This window comes from Gavia stellata, chromosome 24 (assembly GCF_030936135.1).
Source record: "Gavia stellata isolate bGavSte3 chromosome 24, bGavSte3.hap2, whole genome shotgun sequence".
NCBI lineage: Eukaryota > Metazoa > Chordata > Aves > Gaviiformes > Gaviidae > Gavia > Gavia stellata.
Window position 1 is genome coordinate 7,579,046 of NC_082617.1, and position 22,190 is coordinate 7,601,235.

Below are 22,190 nucleotides of genomic sequence, written 5' to 3' on the forward strand. Positions count from 1 at the left end.
TACAGGCAGGACTTGAATAGTACAGGCACAATGAAGAAGGTATGTGACATTAGGGAGTTTCTTCCACTGGTGTTACCAGATAAATTTCATGCATCCTGGAAGTACGTAGATCTAACTTAACACTTCTAAAATAAAATATTGCATATTTATCTGCAGAATTATAAAGAGGAAAGAAACATTTCTAAATAGAAGACAACTAAACTTCAACAGCTGACCAGGCTGAGACGTAGATAGTCAGACAGGAAGAATAGCTAGCTAGGGAGCCAGAGACCAAGCAGAAAACACAAGTTTCCCAAAAGAAAATAAAGCTCAGCAGCTTTACTTACACTATAAATAAAACTTTGAGTTAAATCATAAAACTTTGAGTTAAATCCCCAGGAGCATCTTGTGTTAACTTGTCCCTTTTTAACAGTATGTCTGCATGTTATGACATGCAGTGATATGCTGCAGCCCTTTCACACCAAATGGATGTGATACAAGTAAGGTTTGCACCGGGCTTGAAGAGACCTATTAAAAGCAGATGCATGATATTTTTTTTTTTTTTTTTTTTTTATGTCCAGCACTGTTTTACCTCAACATTTGACAAGTCTACATTTTTGGTTTTTCTTTTATACCTCTATCTTCTTAGATGACGCCAAACAGCATTGTGTATAAGAGCTCCTCAGAGATGAATGTATTTGTCCTCAAATCATACCCGTGGGTGGGGGAGACAAATGCAGCTATGCATGGGGAATTAAAATACAGAGAGAAGAAACAAATTGACCAAGTTTGTTTTGGAAGTCTAGGACAGAATAAGAAATAAAACTCGTGAGTTCAGAGTTTCTACAGTCACAGGTAAAACTGTCTCCCACTTTCCTTAAATATTTTTGTGTTTATTTTCATAATTATGCTCTTTATACCTGAAATTTGTCATCCTAAGAAATTCACTGAGTCTAGTGTGTGAGTCTTCATAAGACAGGCCTTCTCACACAGATACTCTGCTGGGGTTTCCCAGTCCAGTCATACTCTCTTTCTTCCAGCTCATTTTGCCTCTGTAATTCAATCTCTTCTCATCTCCATAGGATGTGAGCAATTTGTTCCTGCACAAGTCATTTTCTATTTCCTGCTTGTCTATAGCAGAAACCCTGGGGAATCCTTGTGGCATTCCCCTGAGAAAGCACATAACCATAAAGGCAGGGTTTTATCAACTACCAGCTCCTTGTAAATAACAAGCCATTGTGCATCTCAAATCCATGCTAACACAAGCATCAAAAATTCCAGTTGTTTTTTTTTTTTTAAATAGACATTGTGCTTTACATTTGATACAGATCAACTAGAACCTCAGATCTCAAGCTCTATAAATACTGAGAAGATGGTAGAAGTTCTAATATGTATTATAGTCATGCAAAAAAAAAAGGTATGGATATACTGGCAGGGTTAGGAAGGATTAGTCCTGCACTCCCCTCCCCAGTTAGCCCCACCACCTCCAGTTTATCACCCTGGACACTAGCGCCTGCCAACAATATGGCACCACAGCCTCTCGGCAGCAGCAGGACTGCCTGTGTGCTGTACTCCCTTCTAACCCCTGTTCACCTCTCTTTTCTTCTACCCTACTGGGAAAAGCAGGGTACGGTTCTTAGCACCCCTTCCCCTTTCCCCTTTTTACACTGGATCTGACCTCAAGGAATATGTTTTCTGGGTCCGGTTCACATACCCTCATCTCTTTACCTACAACCTGATGGTCGAACCAGACACGTAGAACATACACAGCAGGAATTTCCAGTAATTTAGCTACTTGAGATAAATTCACAGGATCTCTGCTCTCTTCAGGAGACACATCACAAGAACAGTGGCAAGATTATAAAACTGTCAAAATTCAAATCTCAGGCTGCAACCTGGCTAACTACACAGATGAAACTTCCATAGGCCGAGACTGACTTTCTGACCTGCAGTTTCTCCAACACGCGTTCATAAAGAGCCTGTCTTATGAAAAGAAACCCTAAACTTTGCCTCACAACAAATGATCATTATTCTCCTGAATTCTTAAACCCTTCTTCAGCATTTACACGCAGCACTCCTAACTTCATGGAAAACATTACAATGCTATCCTCAAAGTCTGAGCCATTAATCATGCATAAATCGTGAGCAAGCCCTAGTATGCTACTCAGTCACCCAAATAACCTTTCTTTTTGCAAAGCATATGATTTTTAGCATAGATAATAAAACAGTATCTTAAGTTAACTTTAGCTTTCCCTTCCCTCAATTAAAGCTATTCTCTAAAAGCCATTATTATAAGCCAATTACCCTCATTGAAACAGTAAACTTATAGATGATTACAGGCTCTGAACAGATGCCACTCAAAGTCCAGAACTTTACATATCAACTTACCTAAGCTGCTTTGCATAGCTGAGTTCAATCTCTGTTCTTTCTTTTACAAACTTGATGTACTTTTCCAGAACATCAATACCCCATTGCGTGTGTTTTTCTAAGTTGTCAAACTGGTCCTGCAATGAATCAAAAAAATAGTTTAGTCTCGTTGAACATAGAGATAACTAAAAATAATTTCCAAAGTGCATATCACCATAAAGAAAGTGTTATTAATATTTTCCATTACCACAGTTAGACATTTTTGTAGCGACACAGGTTTTTAATCGACGGAAATCTGTCTTTTAACATGAGACCAATTCAGTAACATTCTTCATTCCTCATTTCTGAATCAGTTTCATGTCAGAAACCCTGGCAATTCTACTGAATACAATCTTCTAATATTAAGACATACTTAGACAAAGGATAAGAAATAGATACTCTTGCCAGTATTTTATTTTACTCTGAAGAGTTAATAGAAGTTCCATGAATTTGGGGTCTACTCCTAATTAATAATTCTGATTTTGTCTGAAAAATAGAGATTTAGACTCCAGCTTTGACAGTGTTATGAATTTAATATACTATTTAGAACAGCTAACAGTCTTTTTACAGAACAGAATTTATTTCCCCTATTTTGTTCCAAAACAGAAGACATGCTAACAAATTATGCCACAAAAAATGGCATTAGCTATGTTTACAGTAAGTTTTCTCATATACCTCCATTTATATACAGATGCTACTTCATTCTTCAAATATAGTTGCCCAAAAAACCAGTCACACATGTTTTCAATAAAATCTTTTTCAATCAAGAACATTCCACAAGTCAGTTTGGGATTTGCAAATGCCAAGAGAAATTAAGCAACTCTAAATCCAAATTAATTATCCAAGCCAACTTATTACTGTCTGCAGATTTAACCTAAAATTACCTTATTTTTAAAAATTTGGTTACTTCAACAACACTCAAATTCCACAATCGTCCATTCCACACAGCATTTCAGAAGTTAATGTTTCTACAAGACTTGAAAAATATTTTTTAAACTGTCATACACTGAATACTGATCCTAACAGAAACAGTGTAAACAAGGCCTCTAATAACAGCCTGACTTATTAGGCATCAGGTTGCATTATGGTTTAAATGGAATATAGAGAATAAGTTTGTACATCTGCACTACAAAGGTTAGATTTACAACATTTTCCAAAAAATTGTACACAGCAATAGATGTGGGTCAGATGCTTAGCTGCCACAATTAAAGCTTCTGACAGAAGCGATGCTTCTTTCTATCTGCCAAAGATTTGCTCTTACGACTTTCCGTTTGTAGAGCTATCATCAAATGTTATCAAAGCAATACAAGCCCACTTCCTTAGATGCACAGAGCAGAAAAACAACAGAAGACTACTACAAAGCCTAGTTTATGATTGTGTTGCTTTTAAGCAAATAACTACTTTCTGCTTTGTAGCATATCTGGCTCTGACAGTAAGTTAGATTGGTGGTACCAGGAGAGATTCTTCCAGCATTGAACAAAACAGTCATGTACACAGAAGGTGCTACTTGCTAACAAAACCGCTTTAACTGTATTTTGAAGGGGAGAAATAGAAACCACGTTAGAGGAAGAAATTTGCAAAACCTCAGCAAGAAACAAAGTTAAAACAGCAGGTAATATGCATGGAATAGGACACACAGTGTTTGTGTATCTGCGTATTTCCTCTGGTATAGCATAAGGTACTATTTTAAAACAATTCAGCCAAACCAGACTATGCTTCAATTTAAAATATGTCAGTTTGAGTCAATTAAAGAGGCACTGGGGGCAGAACAGCAAAAGGGCAATAGTATAAAGTTACAAAAATAGTAAAGAACTTCCAAGCCCCGTCCTCCAGGAACTAAGAAAAAGTGGTTAAGGGCAACTGAAAAAAAAAAAAAATTCAAACTACACAGAATAAAAAAGCCTGACTTCCAGCAATACAAATCACCCTTAAATCAATGTAACATCATTCATGCAAAAAGAAGATGTATGTATTCTGCAGAAAGAGAAGATGTGGTCTAAGCCAGTACGTATTTGCATGTAGACAAATCCTTATTTCAGACAACTTCACAGCTGGGGAGAAGACAAAGACGACATGGGTAACATCACGGAGCTCTCCTCCTCCCAGAGGGCTCAGATGGGGAAGGAACACGGTGTGCTGTCTGGAGTACGATGCCAGCACAATGAGGCACCTTCTGCTCTGCTTCAAATATACAACCTCTGAATCTCTCAGATTATGCTGGCATCAAGAAAGTAGTGCAAACACGGCCTTTTTAAGGTTTCTGATAAAGATGTCTTGATAGCTATCCCACACCCTACTCTTCCACAATTTACATTATTTAACATAAACACATGCATAAAAAAATAAATACCTCCCGAGGCAGTCCATTACTCACAAATTCACATGCATTCACACGCACTCCCAGCTTTGAGAAGGGAAATCTCAGGAAAATCAACTCCCTAATCCCTGTAAGCAAATTACACCACCTTTATCAGATACACCATACTAGTAGCAAGAAACTAACTTGGCATCCTACTGTAACCCCATCCAAAAAGGAAAGGTCATGGTTGCCCATAGGAAAGAATGCCTTTCAAGGACATCCTGCCCTTCAAGATAATTCAGACTGCTGTCTGCATGGAAAGATAGAGCAGGTTCACCCTGGAAAGGCAATCTTGGTGGTGGCTTGTCCAAACCTCTTCCACCACCATCATCCTGGCTCAATTCTCAGAGCATCGTTTTGATCAGAGTATGAATAAAAACCTGAAAATGGCTCCAGGTAGCTGCCTCCGTTTGGCCTGTTATCCCATAGATGAATCTGCTGGACTGTTTCAGCGGCCTCACTATGTCACGTTTGGCGAAAGAAAACTCCATGATGTGCAGTGCAAAGGCGAATACACCGTGGCGCAGCTGTCAGGCAGACCAGCTATGTGAAGATGCTAACTTCCTATTTCGGCGCAGCTGTCAGGCAGACCAACTATATGAAGATGCTAAATTTCTATTTATAAAGTGAGCAGCGACACTCGTCCTGCACCGAGCTGTTCAGAAGAACCTCAACCAGGTAAACTACAAGCACTGACCACTGCTATAAAGAAGCTAGGCAAGGTAAAATTTAGCTTTCTGCAGACTTCACTGAAGAGAAGAGTTTCTGTCCTTTTCCAGGCATGGAACAGTTTTGGCCCAAGTGCCATTTTCACTAAGCAGCCAACGCCCCACAACAGTGTGTTACTCTGGGGTCATGTATTCCATTATCTGTTCTCTTTTCTGTGTTCCTTAAGGATGAAAAAAAGCCAGTAAAATTGGCAACACCATCACTTGCTGAGCATAAGATTCCAAAGGAAAGGCAGTGCAGCCAGAGGGACCCCAACACAGATAGTCCTCCTTGTTTCATGGATCTGCTCAGCAAGCTGAAGGTAGGCAAAGGCTCTGTGTTAAAGCAAATGAATCGTAGGGATGACAGAGGACACAGAATGCTTTGGTCGTAAAGCATAACCTTTAATTAATGGAATCCCAAAGTCCAGGGACACATGGAATCAATGCAAAAACAGAACTTCTAAAAAGGAGATTTTTGAGAGCAGTTAACAACAACAATATCATGCCTTCAGACAATCAATATTGAAAGGATTTTTTTTAATTGATTTAGTATTTCCAAAGTTCATTATAAAAGTGCATTACCACATGGAATCTGAAGAGCTAAAAAAATCTCAATGTTCTGTAGCAAATTTGGTCTAGTTTTAATATCCTTAACAATGAGATTTTCACCCTTCTCCATAACAGACTGCCTCCCACAAAAGATTTCCCAGAAGCAAACTGCTAGGAAAGTAAGTTCTTCAGAAGATTTCCAAATTCCAGTACTATGTTTCATTTCAGTTTTCAATAACTCCAGAATCATTTTATAGCTTAAAAAAAGCTCTTCATAGTAATTAATCCCAGCAATAAATAAATAAATAAATAAATAAAAAATCTCATGAAGGGGGCAATGTCATCAGTAAATTACCTAGTACTTTGGTTAACTTAAGCACTTTTAGCACCGGGCGTAAGAAGCTTCTCATACTCAAACAGTAAAACTCAACGAGGATTTTCAAACACAGATCAATAAAGGTATCAGTGTCCCACTGAAGCCAGGAAGAAGCTAGTGGCTGGGGAAGCATCTACCTTACAAAAAGAAGCAAGAGTGCAGCTTGTGAGGATTTATCTGTCTTGGCTCTGAGGAACTTGGCTCTACAACCAGGAGCAGTCTAATGAGAGCAGCACATGGTTTCAGCACAAAGTGCACTGTCCCTGCCAGTGGTGGATACAGGTTCAGCAGGTAAAGTGTGCCATTACAGCTGTGCAGGTTCACTCATCAGCTGGAAGATGGCTCAGTTACCTCCATGAGCTGCTGTTTCAGCTTTCAATTTCAATATACATATTCCCCTCTGTTCATTTTTGCAGCCTCCTCACCTTTCCAGTTAGGGATAACATTAGAAAACAATAAATTCCACAAGGCTTTAACATTCTTCAAGAAAAGCAAGAAAACAAGACAAGGAACATGATGCAGTGTTCAGCGAGAATGCTCCCACCAGACCACAGTGAGGGGGGAAACAAAAGGTCACTTTGCACCTGTTTTCTCTGAAAAAGAAAGCCCAAAGCATTTTTTAGAAGCATTCACTACTTTCCTCTGACTCAGAGACTGGTTTACATCTAATAACACTCTTGAGCAAAATACCGCACTGGCAATGAGTCATGTATCACAGCAGGCTCCCACCACAGCCTTCACATTATTGTCTATGTCCTTTGGCCTTCCAACCTGCCAAACCTCATATTCTCCCATTTTCAAGTCCCTATACTTATTGTGATTATCAACAGCTTATTAAAAAGAATAGACTTTTGATTGACAATCAAGATGTGCACGTAGTTAAACTACTCATACAGCTGTAACTTATTGCTCTTCATCAGATTCCACTGGCTTCCCAGTGACAGCAACACGTGCCAGTACAAACACTTCACGCCCTCCCCAAGCAATGGAGGAGTTTGAACATACGAGCTGACCCACCTGACTTCACGTGGGTGGGAAAGCAGAGCCTCTGCTGCAAGCTGCTTGAAACAAACAGCGTCTTCATATTTGTTCGGAGCTTAACACATTCTTGAGCATGCACACAAAAATTAGAGCTCAAAAGAGGAAAGAAGAACTTTAGTCATTAACTTGAATGGGAATTGGACATCTGAGTACCCAGAGTGCTTTGAAAATTTTATCCCTAAGGCAAAGTGTGTTTCTAACTTCATTTCTGTTTCCATTAATTCTCCTGGTATTTTTACCGCTGCCCAAATAACCTCACATTCATGCATTCTTTCTGAAACTCAGCTGCATGCTTGTTACACTGACAATGCTTAAAATGGAAATAGTGCTGCCTATTTGCTTTTCTTCATTTTAACGGCTACTTTAAGCTGTCAAATCCCCTCACTTCTCAACTGTTCTCCTGAAGTCACATTCCCCAGCTATGCAAGGTATTTTGGGAATAAGAAAGTTAGCCATTAAAAAAAACAGAAGAAAGAAATGCTTTCTTCCCATTTCTAAGCCACATAACATGGAGTACAACCAATTATTGAGCAATAAAGAAGTGTTATTCATGTGGTCTTTGAAGATCAGCTCAGTAAGATATTTCTTCCTCTTTCAAGAGTGCTTCCATCTATTGTGAAATAGTTCAACACAAGGCTTGTTCAAATCCCATGATGGATGGGACCTTAATTTGCCACCGAGGGGCTTCAGCATTAACATCTACTGAAACAAAGGGAGTGTCCTCACTCTTCTCTTGAGTTGCAGTCTCAGACCGTCTGCAGCCAGACAACACTCACTCAGGTCGCCGTACTCCCTGTCTCTGGTAAGCGCTTTTCACAAACAGAAAGGCTGATGATGTGGAGTCCAACTCCACCATACAGCTAGGCCAGAAGTCCAAGGATTTCTATTTGGTTTCAAGTGTGAACAAAACATTAGATTCTGGGAGACTTCACCAATTAATTCTACAACTTTAATTATCATGTCAAACCTGCTCAGATTAGACTTTGGTGGCAGTGTTTACCATACCAGTAACCAGGCTGAACTGTCACTCTGCCTGCTATTTTCATAGGTAGTGGTGCAGGAGCATGACATTAAGAATGCTAAGACAGAGACAACTAGTGAAGAAATAGTATGCTGAAAATTCAGGTGCTAATAACAGAAAAACAAAGACTTTATATTTAGCTTATTCCTCCTATAATTCTAATCTAGCAACATAATAAAAGACCCATGATTCTTAAACATTAAGAATATTTGAAGACTTTCTACTGCCTCATTCTCCAGGGAGTTCAATTCCATTTCCTCCCAAAATTACTTGTTTATCTACTATCCTAAAAACATAAGTAGGAATAGGGGAATTAAATGCTAATTTTCACCTCTGGTTGATACCTTCTCCTCTCACATCCCTTTTTTTTTTAAACACTCTAATTCCTTTTTGCCTGTGGAAATGGGTGAGAATGAAGATCAAGAGAATACACTACAGTGTTCAAATTCTAAATTACTTTTTTAGATTCCTTGGTTTAACAACTTCAAATTATAGAAATAATTAACAAGATGATGAGTCCTTCATAGGCTCAGTTAAGTCCCATATGGCGCTATAGTGCTAGCAGAATACAACAGAATTCAGATCACAGTTCCTCGGAGACCTACAATAAAGCTATATGCAAATGTTAACAGTCTTCAGGCAAATTAATAATGAAAGAAAACGCATAAAGTACAGGCTACCACTGCAAGAGCCTTCCAGAAAACAGAGATGAACAGAAAATACGAGGGCACTTCAGCATCTGTTGATTCAGCCGCTACTGATGAGAGAAAACTTCCCACACAAAACTTGTCAGCTACAGTCAGTGAAATCCTCTGTTAATGACAACTAAACAAACATCCGTGTTTATACATGTTAAGTATGTTAAGTATGAAATGGAGTACAGGACACTAGCACTGCTTCACACAGCACAGACAAGGACTAATAGCACCATGGAAGGCATACCGATGGGACAGGGAGACCATCTCTTTTTGGTTTACATTCAAATGATGCTGTGGCTTTACCGGTTGTTTTATTATTCTACCCTTCCATCACCCCTGTATATCCGGTTCTTGTTCACAAAACTATTCATGATCACATGCATTTTTCATGTGGATCTCCTATTCATCCACATGTTTAATTCCATTTTACTCTTTAAGTATTAAATAATTTCTTCCTGACCTTTCACCTTAAACAGGCGTATTTCCGCTCAAGCTGAATAATAAATACCCCAGAAAAAAAAAATCCATCTTACTTTCCCACTTCATTCTCCCTTCATTGCCATCCCTTAAACCCATTTTTACATAAAGCCCAAAAGTTTTTTAACTATTCTTTTATCTCTTCTGATTCACCTCAGAACTTCAGCTAGTTAGGAGAAAATAGAAACAAAAATTAAGATTCTTTGCTGTATCATTAGGCAACTGAGTGCATTTCAAACTTAGGCTTAGGGGAAATCCCAGAAATCAAGAGTGGAAACAGACTATGTTTTATGTTGAAATATCTTTTATGTTGCTAGATAAACTCACCTCTAATTGTCCTACTTGTTCCAGTAAACATTATGAATTAAGCAGTTTCTGGTCTATATTTCAGCCTTGAAATGCTTACTCTCTTCAGCATTTTGCTGAAGCTGTAAAGCAAAATAAGTTATAGTATTTATGCCAATTTTAATTTGGATTTAAAATAAGGTTGCACCAGTATAATAGCAAGGCCCTCTGCACAGCAAAGGATAGCAACAGGGAGTAACCCTCTTAATTGCTCCTGAGACCAACCACGCTCATCCCCACCCAGAAAACCACCTTCCACAAACTCAAGAGTGACCCCTCCTGCTAATTAAGCAGAAGTGCTGTCTCACAGGCAGGTTTTGGCCATACCCTAACCCTACCTTGATGGAAACTTGACTGAAGTAAAACAAGAAGTGCTTCTGAAAAAAGCCCCCTGAGCATATGGCGCAGAGGCCAGCACCTGGAGAGCAAAATGAATATTACAGCCACGCTGAGGCAAGGCCAGTTCTGGGAGTACAACCAGATCGTCAGGGTTGACAGGGAAGACATTAAATTACAACATCTAACACAAAGACCCACCTACAGTAAAGCTGCGTAAGTACATCCCCCACTAAAGAAAATGCTGAGCTTGTCTTCATACTAGTGTAGCTTACAACCTCATTGTAGAGAAGATGATGCACAACACCAGACCCTAAAACACAGCAGTAGGTTACAAAGAGCAGGACAAGAAATAGCAGTGCAAAGCCAACTAGCAAGCTTTGAAAGTGGGGAAGGGAGGGAGAGCGACTCCCTCAGCAGCAGCACAGAGCATCAGGTCGGCAGCAAGACACCTCCGCCTGCCTGACAGGTCGGTCACCAGGAGCACAGCCCGAGCGCTGGTGTTGGTGACCCACTTTAACACCTATCATGGAAGCCTTACAAAACCTGCCACGTGGTTCACGGGAGGACGCTTCCCTGTGTGAGTACAACCAGCGTCATCAACTGCCAAGACATTCTCACACACACACTCTCAATGTCTAGTTCTCTCTGCTGACAGCTTAAACCGTGAATTGAAACTACTCCTTCCTGCAGCAGCCAGAAGCCTCTGAGTCACTGCTGCCGCCCGGCCGCGGGTGCAGGAGTTGTGGAGCTCCAGGAGGAGCAGGTGCTCCTGCAAGAGACCTCCTGGTCTTGGCTCCAGGGGCTGCTCTTGGGACAACAGCAAACAGCCTTCCTCACCAAAGCTCAAACCTATTAAATGCTCAAACCTTCCACCTCTGCCATCCTGGTGTCAAACCAAGCCTTCTCCTCCCCCTTAGCCTGCTGTATCCTACAAAGGATGTGGTAAAGCAGAACTTGTGGTCCCTCTACAGCAACAGGGCAAGTAACAGTGCTAACACAGCAGCCAGGAAGGAAGGTGTGAGAGACGATGTGCCATACGAGAGAGGATGTGGTTGCTGCTACTGCAGCAGCTTTAAAAAGATGCTGCGAGAGGTAAGACAACAGAGAGGAATGATTAATTCTGGGGAGTGGGAAGGCAAGAGGATGTGAACAGCTCAACGGGAGCAGGACAGAGCTGATGAGCAATAGGCGATTAAAAGAAACAGCAACTAAATCAAAGGATACTGGATAGTCAGGGACAGTAAGACAGTCCTTTTACATGCAAAAGGCTAACGGGAAGCCTGGCTTTCTTGGAACAGGGGAGATTTTGATGTGAAATGATGTAGGTTACATGCCCTGGATGGCACATGTGGAAGAACATAAGTCCATCTAGTATAGAGCATTATATAGGTGCTGTTTCATTTTTATTCAAGCAATTACCTGAAAAGGCCATACAGAGGCGTTAGAGACTTGACACAGGTCATCTGCTGTTACCCGTGGGAGACGCTTCCAAACAAGTTGTATTACATCTCTTGAAAGAGTAAACATGCATCCTAGAGGTGTCAAAACTTCATGCTCTTCAAAATTTAAATATTACAGTTTTCTTCAAATAAGGAAAAGGTAAGGATCAAAAAACATTGTTTGCAATGTCCAAGGATACTTTTCGTAGATGGCCATGCTGCAGCAGCAATTAATTTCCTTCAAATAAGTTTATACATTTTGAGGTTTGAGGCACTGCATGACTTCGCCACAATGAGAACCATCTGTCATAAGCCGACCATTCAGAAATGAACACTTCTTTTCAAGCATACAATTCTGCTTATAAAATACACACAAGAAACCCCAGAATGGGACAGAGTTTTGTTTCAAAATACATTATAATGTGCAAATTATAACCCAGGACATAAGAAAGCTCTTAAAGAGCAAGATAATAAGAGAGAAACCTCAACTAATGCCAGAACTAAGGTCAGAAATACCAACTATTTTTTTTGGAGAACTGAATGCATTTCAACCTTTTTCTGTACGTGTTCAGTTATTTAAACTGAAGACAAACATGCACATGCTGCTTCTCCTTTTGGCGATACTAGTGCAATTCAACCAACTTCAGCGGACTTATTCCTACTAGGTACGGAGATAAGCAGCAGAATCTAGACCTTAAAATCCTGATTCATTAGCTAAGCAAAAGCTAAGCAAAGGCTCATAACCACTAAAATCTACTGGGGCCCAGAGAGATGATGCGTCTCTACCATTAGCATTAATGATACCCACAAAACTCATTTAAAAAACAAAGAAACAAAACAAAGCGATGCTAACCTCTTCCTCCTTCTGCTCATCCTGGGGGAACAGGAATGGGACAAGGATTTAGTTTTTGCTGACAGTATCCAGAGCTGCAGACTGAAAGCTGCAAGGACCCACAGGGATTCACTGTTCTGTTCTGTGTGTTATAAACAAGAACTTTGAAAATGAGCAGATTCTGGTATGTATGGCTCTGCTGCTGGGATGGTATAAATCATGAGCCGCAGCAGAGCTCCAGATCTGAGCTGCCTCCCTCAGGAGCTGCAGTATGGTAACAATGCTAAATATATGTTGTTGTTGTTCCAGTAAGGTTCTTCAGTCGACAATGTTGCAACTTTTCACTGTTCCCCAGCACCATCCCACTTCCCTGATTTAATACACACCCATTCTTTTATTCTGAAATAAATTTGAACAAATGCAATTTTAGAACTAATTCCCAGTAAATCTTTTGGTGCCTGGCTACATATTTGGATTAACTGTCGACTGATTTTCATCCTATTTTTTTCCATTCTGCGAAGCTCTCCCTTAATAATAGCAGCTGTTAAAACAAAGATCAACAAGATCTCTTGCCCACACAGTTTCCCCTTTGGGCAGCTGTGTACTAATTATTAAAAATGAACCATACAGTGTTCCTGCTTATTGCATGGATAACTACAATAGAAAAACAAACAAGCCTGCTGATCCATGTAAAAGACGACACACACACACAAAAAAGGCAATTCTGCCCTCTTATCCAAAACCATGCTGAATCACAATAGTAGAATCTTATCCACAAGAACAATACTTCAAAACTGTAGTAGTCTGAGGGAATGTATTTTGGGGAAACTAGCTTTTTGCCTAACTTCTTCATAAACTAATGCCGTACTGGATTCATCATGTAGAATATCCAAGCTATACTATGCATCCTCAAAGTGCACAATTTTGTCCTTAATACCAAACCTTTTCAAATATGATAACCACTGTAAGCATGCAGCTGGAGTTTAGGAACTCCTGAATTTCAATCCCATTCTGTTGAATTCTTTGGAGGAGTAATATCTGGGGGAGGGGTTTTTGTTTAGTTGGGGGGGTGGGGGGGTGGGGGGTGGTGTTAATTTTATTATTTTTATATACCCACTTTAAAAAAAAAGTGACATCGTTAAACTTTGCAAAATAAGAGTCCATGATTTCCCTCTATCTAAACGTAGCCCATATGGACTACATTTAAAAAAACCATAAAGGCCTCGCTAGGTATGCCTGGTATTCTCAATGGCAGAACTTCTGATCTTCTAATCTCCATTAAATAAATCACCTGTCAGGTGTAAAATTGAGCATGTGTGCGAATCTCTTTTCTACACATATGCTAATGCAAAGATGTATTTATTTATGAAACAGAAGAGAACAGCCTTTACTCCTCTGACTCATTTAGGCCTCCTCCTTTGGCTGCAAAGCACTCTTGAGGGTTGACTACCAAACTCCACTGCAGGCATGGCGTCCTTATGGGACGTTTAAGCAGACGCTTGGAAAAGAAAAATGTTGTAAAAGTCACTGTAATTCTGCTTAGCTGGAGGCTGCCTCCTAGAATCACTGGAGCAATGGCAATACCTAGGGTCAAAAAAATAAGCCCTCCCCCCAAAGCGTGTCCAAAGCCCTTCCCTAAAGTCCAAATGAAAAGTGAAAATCTGTAAACTGACTGTTCCCTCCTCTCTTTTCCAAATTAAATGGAACTAACAGCTGAAAAAGACTGAAGTCCTCCTTCGCAGATGGGGTTCAAAAGCATTTAGTATCTTAAATACCATGACATTACAAATACAGTCCTAGATTTTTCAAGGGCCACTCCACGCTCAGGACCAAATAAGATTACTGCTATGCCTTAAGTATTTCTATCTGCCATTGCATTCCATTGTTAACCCAGAAATTAGATTTGGTGCTTCTGCTCTGATTCAAGAAATAGTTACGTTTCCAAAACAGGAGACTTCGCAGAGAGATATATACGATTCAGGAAATCTAATGCAATAGATAGAACGACAGTGTTGTTCTGAGTACATAGCATTTTAAACGTCTGCAAACTTAGGCATAAATTCAACATAAATTTTAAACACGAAGTTGATCACTTCAAAATCTGTTAACAAACTCTGTTCAAAGTGCATTTCATAATTCAGTATTATCCACTCATACATCCCACTCTGTGGAGTGGAGTCAAGCAACACTGACAAAAAAATGGATTATTTCTGGAACTAGGAGAGAAATAGAAAATAAGCAAAGAGCTGAAGAAAAGCTGAAGAGACACTATTCCTTAAATCCATCTATTGGGGTTTGTCACACAGCTTTTTTATTACAGTAAGACCCAACTCTTCCTACAGCTGTGAAAATGGCAACCAAGACATTCAGCTAACATCCTGTCAAATATTTTCCTATTACCTTCCTCATCTCAGCTTTTCAGCTGATAAACACTTCAAAAAAAGGACTAACCCCTGCTGCATTTGCACACATTCTGCAGTACTTCGTACAGAGTCCGGCCATTTGTCTTGATTTTGACGACATTGTTTCAGACTGATCCCACTTGCATAAAATACTCAAACTTTAAGCTCAATCTTGCCGTGCCTCTTTCTCCTCTGCAAAAGATGAGATCACCTTTATGGCCACAGTATTAATCTATGATTAGCAAACTAAAATATGGCCAAACCAAAACTAATGTGGCAAGTGTACCACTGACATGTCTTGCTAGGGATCAGAAACATCCACCTGTGCAAAGCATATATTGCTATCAATAACCAAAGATTCTCTGATAACTTAAATTTCTTTTCCTTTGGAGGGAGAGAGCATATAGTAAGTAATATTCTCACATGCTCACTTCTATTCCATCTCTATGAAGTTTATCCTCAGGTAACAACTCCCATTAATTATAGTGTGAACTCATGTTAAATCAAAGCTTAAATCTGAGGAAAAGTAATCACATTTCCCTTAACCAAAGAATCACTGCATAGCTTCTCTGAAACTCCACTGGGTCTCCCCCCTCCTCCCAACAGAAGCCTCTCTCAGTTCTCAGTAACAAGATCGCAGCAAAAATAAATGAATGCATCGAAGTAGGTGGAATAAAGAAGGGGAAATATTGTGCAAAATGCTGACCCACCAAAAGCACACAAAGCATTTGTTCAGTAGTGACAACGAATAATTTAATCTGAGGCAAATTACCAAACAAACATCAATTAAATTACATGCTAGAATACAAGAGAAAGTTCTCCCACACACATTTCAGGTTTGCAGAGTCAATAGAGCAGCACGCACACAGCCAAGCACAACACTGTGGATTGTGGTGAAGCCATCCGAGCTACTCACTCAAGGATACTTGAGATTCTTCGCAGGACATGAGACAATTATAAGCATCTAAAGAAAAAGAGGTAAATTTAACACCATCACACTAAACAAACACTCATACAAGAAGAATAGAGAGATCACGTGTCACCGAGCTTTGCAAAAAGAAGAAATCAGTGTTTCCTACCCTATAAACATGACATTCATGAAACGTACATAGACTTTTATAACACAATTATCTCTACCACCCATAAATTCTAAGTGCCCAGCCACCTGATCAGAGAGCATTTGAAGCAAGCTGTAGCAGCAGCAAAGAGCCTCCAGCTGTAACAGCAGCCCCCTTGTGCTAAGTGCTGCCTATAGGCCTAACAGCTCTGAAATAGGGACCAGTTCACAGAGAAATCAGAGACAAGGTGGGGGAACCACAACGCAGCAAATGACACAGTGGTTTGCTGACCGTCCCACAAAGATGCTGTAAGGCCACACTCTGAGCCCCAACAGACAAAGCTCAAGTTCAGTGCGCTAACCATACTGTGCTAACCAAGATAACCTAAAATTACAGTTTCTAGAAAGTAGGGCATCTACTGACTGTACAAACCTTCTAGCCTGGCTCCCTCCAAAGCCTCTGGCCTCTAAAAGTAAAATAGCCAGAACATTTTATGGAAACAAATCAACAATTACATTCTCTTTTGATCAACGTGACTTGGAAACCAAAGCAGCAGGAATAAATAATGTTTCACCATCCTCAGCAAGAAAAGCAACATCCTTTGATCCTTTAAATAAGGACTGTTTTCCTCAGCAAGGATATTCTGCTCATAAGCTGAACAGGCAAGTCTAGCTGAGCAAAAGGGGTAATTCAGTTTTCATGCGACAACAATCTCATGTCCTTGGGTTCCAAAAAAAACCTTGAGTATTTTATAACACATGCTGAAACAGTGATAATGGTACCATGATATAGATTTCAAGCCTTCACAATGCTTGAATAAGCACGCATCTTCACAACACTAATGGGAATTACATCAGTAAACAGTCTTTTCCTATTAATCTAGTTTTTAGACATAGACATGAGGAAAAGCACTACCCAATTTAAAATAGTGCTTATCAGAGCGAAGATTAAAAGCTACATGTATGTCACATCAGTCTGACCACTTCCTTCCACCCATCCCATCTTCTAGTACTACATATTTGCCTAAATCCAGCATCAGTGAAACAAGGGACAGCATAAAATGTTTGGGTTTTGTTTTGTTTTTTTTAATTCCATTCCTAAGCATGCAGCTTTGTATTCAATTCCCAGTTCTCAACAGTCAATCAGTACTAGTTCATAAACCTCAGATCGAAGTTGTGCTGCAGCAGGTAATAAAATTATGCTTTACCCATCTAGGCAGCTTTTACTAAAATGTTTGGGTTCAATCTCTGAATAAAAGCATCCATTTTAAAAACGGAATTCCAAAAAGTTTGAAACTTGTTGCAGTTTTAGAACCCCATTCATATCCCTCTTCTCCGAGAACTGCCAGACAGAATACTGTTGGGCGTGTGTGGGTCTGTGTGGTTGGTTTACCACACAAAGAGGAAAAAGGGGAAAAAGGAAAAATGGTTTAGCGTCATATCAGTTCTCTGGCATTTAAATACCAACTCATGAACTTAAGATGGAATGGAAAGTACACATGAAAAAAATCATGTTGACTGCATAGTCTCATTAAAACCACATTATGTTAGTTTACCTACTGTAAGGCAACTATTTTTTCAACATAAATCCTAGACTGTCCATTGAGATTAAGCACATATCAAAACATGCAATAAATGTATCCACTGGCATCTAGACAAAAGCACTAATAGGAACCTCATATAATAATGAGCTATACAGTAAAACCTAGAGCACAATGAAACTCCAAGACAATTAATACTACCAGGAAAAGATTGTTACTAACTTGTGCGTCCTGGGCTTAGCAAACATTTTTCAAATACAGATCTCAAAATTCTTTATAAAGCTGGTAAGGCTACAACAAGCAGACAAGAATTTTAAACTCTCTTTTAAGGAGTTTAGAACCAACAAAGGTCCTGGTATTTTAGTGACATTGCAGGCTCTTGTAACACTGCAGGCATTTAGAAGTGCTAGCAAATTAATATGCTGCACCAACTCATTTGGTGAACAATCTCATTCAGATCTTAAGCTGCTTGTCCTGTGTTCTGAATGTGTTAGCAGGCTGAAAAAATCTGAGGCGCCAAAGATATTTCTGAAAGGGTGCTACAGTTTTTCAAGCATAAAGCTGCTTGCTGTACTTTGGACTGATTACTGGGACAGCAATAAAAAGCATTCTGTCTTGAAGACAAAAACAAGACTAAATCATGATGTTATTAGTTAAAGGACTAACACAAACTACGGCTCAATGTTATTAAAATCTTCATAACACAAGTAATGGAGAGCTGCTGGTCAAGTTTTGAGTTGGTGTTATAGGACAGCATATTTTACAGGAATATTTCTTAATGAATTGCTTTACTAAGACTATGTCATAGGAAAGTGTGTTGAGCACAGAGTACATGTGATGAAATTTTGTGAATAAAACTACACAGCTACACACGATCCTGATTTCCACTCTTCTCACGTTCTTGGAAGATCAAGTAGAAGGCTGCCGCAACAACAACAAAAAAATAAACAGAGGGAATGCTTACGTTATAATGTGCTACTTGTGTTTTCCTATCACAGCAATAACAAACCACAAAGTATCAAAAGAGGATGGCAAGCACAGTGCTGCTCTTTTTTACCTCTATGGTGGGAGGAAACCTAACAAATGTTTGCTTCATTTCCAAAAAGTAAAGGATTCCCCAACTCTACAGGTCTATTTGGAATAAACAGTGCCCACAAATTATATGCAAATCTGTTACTAATTCACTTCTCCATAAGCTTGCCATTCAAAATAAGCAGCTGATAACACAGCAGTAACAATGAATCCAGCCAGTCACTTTCAAAAATACTGCAAACGGCTCAAGAGTAGACTGGCATCTCACAACATAAATTTAGGTCAGCTTGTAGCTGAGCTGTTACAGCAGCAGAACAGGAAACAATGTGATGTGCAGAATAAGATGTCGGTCACTTGCGCTCACTCTTTCCTGAAACAAGAGAAAAATTACAGCCCACTTTCCGTACTGCTTCTGCATACTTGCTTCAACTGGAGGAGCCTGCCTGCTGAAAGGTAGAGACCAGCTCATCCCCCTCAGGAAACAGGAAACTCTCTTTCTGGTAACATCCAAATGTGTATTCACGGTGCAACGACCTACAAAGACAGATGAAGCTGTTTCCTACAACCATTATTTTTGAGCAGGACCATGCAGGGCAACTCACAATTACATCTTTAAGGAGTAAGTAATTAACTCCTTAAATGAAAAGAAAACAGACACACACACATTCCATCTTCTATTTATCAGGGATGTGTGAATATCACCCCCGCACAACTTCAAAAGTCTAGACCGGGAGGGTTTTAAGCAAATGCCATTAAATACTGATGCTGTCGTATTTCATTTTTTGCCTATTTATTTGAAGGGCTTTAATTAGTATATTGGAAAAATAATTCTTTTAAATGTAACTGCCAGACATACAGACTTTTTATAGCATTCAGTGAACACTGCAATTCTAGTATAGAGAATCTATTTTGGGTATCTATCAGCAAACTATATTGGTTTTCAATGTAAGAAGATACAATAAAATCCATACCCTCTACTTTACTTTTTAACTTAGTCTCAGGGTACAGTAACTATGCAGTAGTTTACAATTTCACAACACTTAAGAACTTTCGTAAAAAACGTGTGTGCAAGAGAAATTACTATCTTCTTCCCCGGACCAGCAGAGTCATGAGATGGGAGAGGTTTGAGACCCGTGTATGATTTCCATGTCCTTGAGTGACACGCACTCCATCCTTCCAATCTCACTTGTCTTTAATTCGTATTACACAATTTGCAAGACAGGGCCCATCAATACCTGGATTGCACAACGCCTCGCACCGTGCAGATGGGATGTCCAGCAACAACTGCTATGGCATCAACTCCCAGGTTCATAAAATAAATAGAAGTGGGACTTCTGGAACAGCACACCACTTTAAGCAATGCACTTCTTAAAACAGCAGACGTTTAAGTGCTACAGGGGTTGACATCCTGTAAATTACACTCAGAGACACTCCTCAAAAGCCTTGCTAGATGCACTTCTAACTCATTTATTACTGGAATGAGATGGTATTAAGAGCATTTAGCTTCAAATCAGAAGATATTAAAGGCAAAGTTTAATTTTTTGTGTAAGAGATGTTGGCTTTGGATATTACAGCTCATCAGAGCAAATATAACCTGCGAAAACTCCCCACTGCAAAACACTTTTAAAAAAAAAAAAGTCTTACCTTTATATTAAAATACCAAGTTACTACCAGCAAGCCTCCTTCCAGTGCTCTGGAGTCTTAGAGTAAGTTATTTGCTGCTTCTATGACACTTGGTATATTCAATTGATCTGTAAGACACCTTCCTTCACTAAACATGACACTTCCTGACTTGGCACTCAAGCCTGCAAGAGGTTGTCATGCTACACTTCAGTCGACATTTTTGGAAACAAACGTTGCAAATTCTTAAGTACATGGTGATATGAGTTAATCTTATGAGTAATGCAAGAGAGAGACAAGAAAGAACAGTGTCTTTGAGAATAAATAATCTACTCATGGAAAGTAAGATGCATGGGGCGACAGCAGAAGATAATGGGATATTAACAAAACACCTTGTCCTGCTGCAGGACATCAGAAAAGAGAAAATTTACTTTACCAGAGCTCAAGACTAAAGCGTAAGGCATCTTTATGTATTGGAGAAAGTTTTCTTACTCAGGATACTAAAGACACAAATGCTTTAGAAAAACATGTGCCTGAAATGGGACCAAAGGTTCTGAACATTGCCCTGCCTTGCAGAGACATTGATGCAAACAGAGTGACAGATGTTCAGAGGGCAGAGTCAGCACTACTAAATTAAGCACAATGATCTAAATTTCTTATTAACCTCAAAAAAAAAAAAAGACATAATGCAGACAGATACAATGGATGCATAAACAAAAAGCCCAGGGCTTCAGCTCTTACATCTGCACTGAAATAATTGAAATTACTCATGAAGGTAAGGGCTGAAGAATAAGGTTCAGTCTTTAATAAATGTGATTTAGTTGAACAATGGTACAAAATACAAGCAATTTCTAAAATAACAGATACACTAATACAGAGAAATAGTCTGAGCAATGTTTTATACCACTGCAAGTGCTTTGTGAGACAAAGCTTATCATAAGGGCTTCATATTAGAAGTGATAGTGGTGGCAAGGTAAAAATAAATCTCACGAGTTTATCCTCTTTCTAAAATTAAAAGGCTTTAATTTAAGCAAAAATAATAAATTTCCCTACAGATAAAATCCCCAAAGTTATATAAATGTTTCATATCTTTGCTTTCTTGTTATCTTTATAATTCCTATTCCATTGTACTTTTCTGTCTAGGCAGAAGAAAATGACATGGTTTACAAACTCCAAATCAAATATTTCAAAACACAGATGTTAAGTGAAAATATCTTGTCTCATTTATACAACAGTACTTAACATTTTATCTTGGGACATGATAATAAAAATATACTCCTTGTTCTACTTTCTTTTTAATGTGAACGCAAAATATAGGATCAAGATCATCTTCCAAATCTAGACTTAAATACAATTCTTAGGAAAACTGAACTGCCTTAGAAAAAAAGACAAAAAAACCAAAAATAAATCTTCAGAATACTCATGCTCAGAAACGCTTACCCAGAAAGCACTTTCAAGAAATAACAGCATCTATCATATCCAAAATGAATGAGTTACTATCATAAGCATCCAGCAATATCATCACAAGCTATCCAGAGCAGTCACACAGATTAAACTGCTCTGCAGGACTGACAAACGGGAGCTCGGACCTTTGTGAACTTTGCAAGAGGAAGAGCCCACAGCTGAAGGGTGACTGCTGCAGCAATTCCATGTGACCACTGGCAGAACAGGACCAAGGATCCCCGAAGCTTACAGCGGACCTAGAGACTCTATTCTCAATATACAGCTGCTCCTTCTGACAGAAAGGCCACCAGTCCCTTGGCAATCTGTATCAACTCCCGACATTAAAAATAACAACGTGCCAGCCTTCCTCCTCTTCCCCTTTCACTCTTCCTCATATCTATGCTTTGCTTACTTCAGCTTTCATCCATTACATTGCTGCAGCTTTGTCTGCTGGATTAAAGAGCACTCAAACACGGAAGAAATGCCTTTGTTTGTAGAAGAACAAACAGGAACCTCCTGTCCAA

At 39.3% G+C, this 22,190-nt stretch overlaps 1 protein-coding gene across 1 annotated transcript in view; it reads right to left on the minus strand.

Moving 5' to 3' along the window:
- Positions 1–22,190, minus strand: part of FNBP1 (formin binding protein 1) — a 96,474-nt gene that overhangs the window by 61,320 nt on the left and 12,964 nt on the right. Inside the window, exon 2 of the mRNA XM_059829002.1 lies at positions 2,368–2,483. Within this exon, the coding sequence (XP_059684985.1) occupies positions 2,368–2,483 (116 nt within the window). The remainder of the gene's footprint in view (positions 1–2,367; positions 2,484–22,190) is intronic.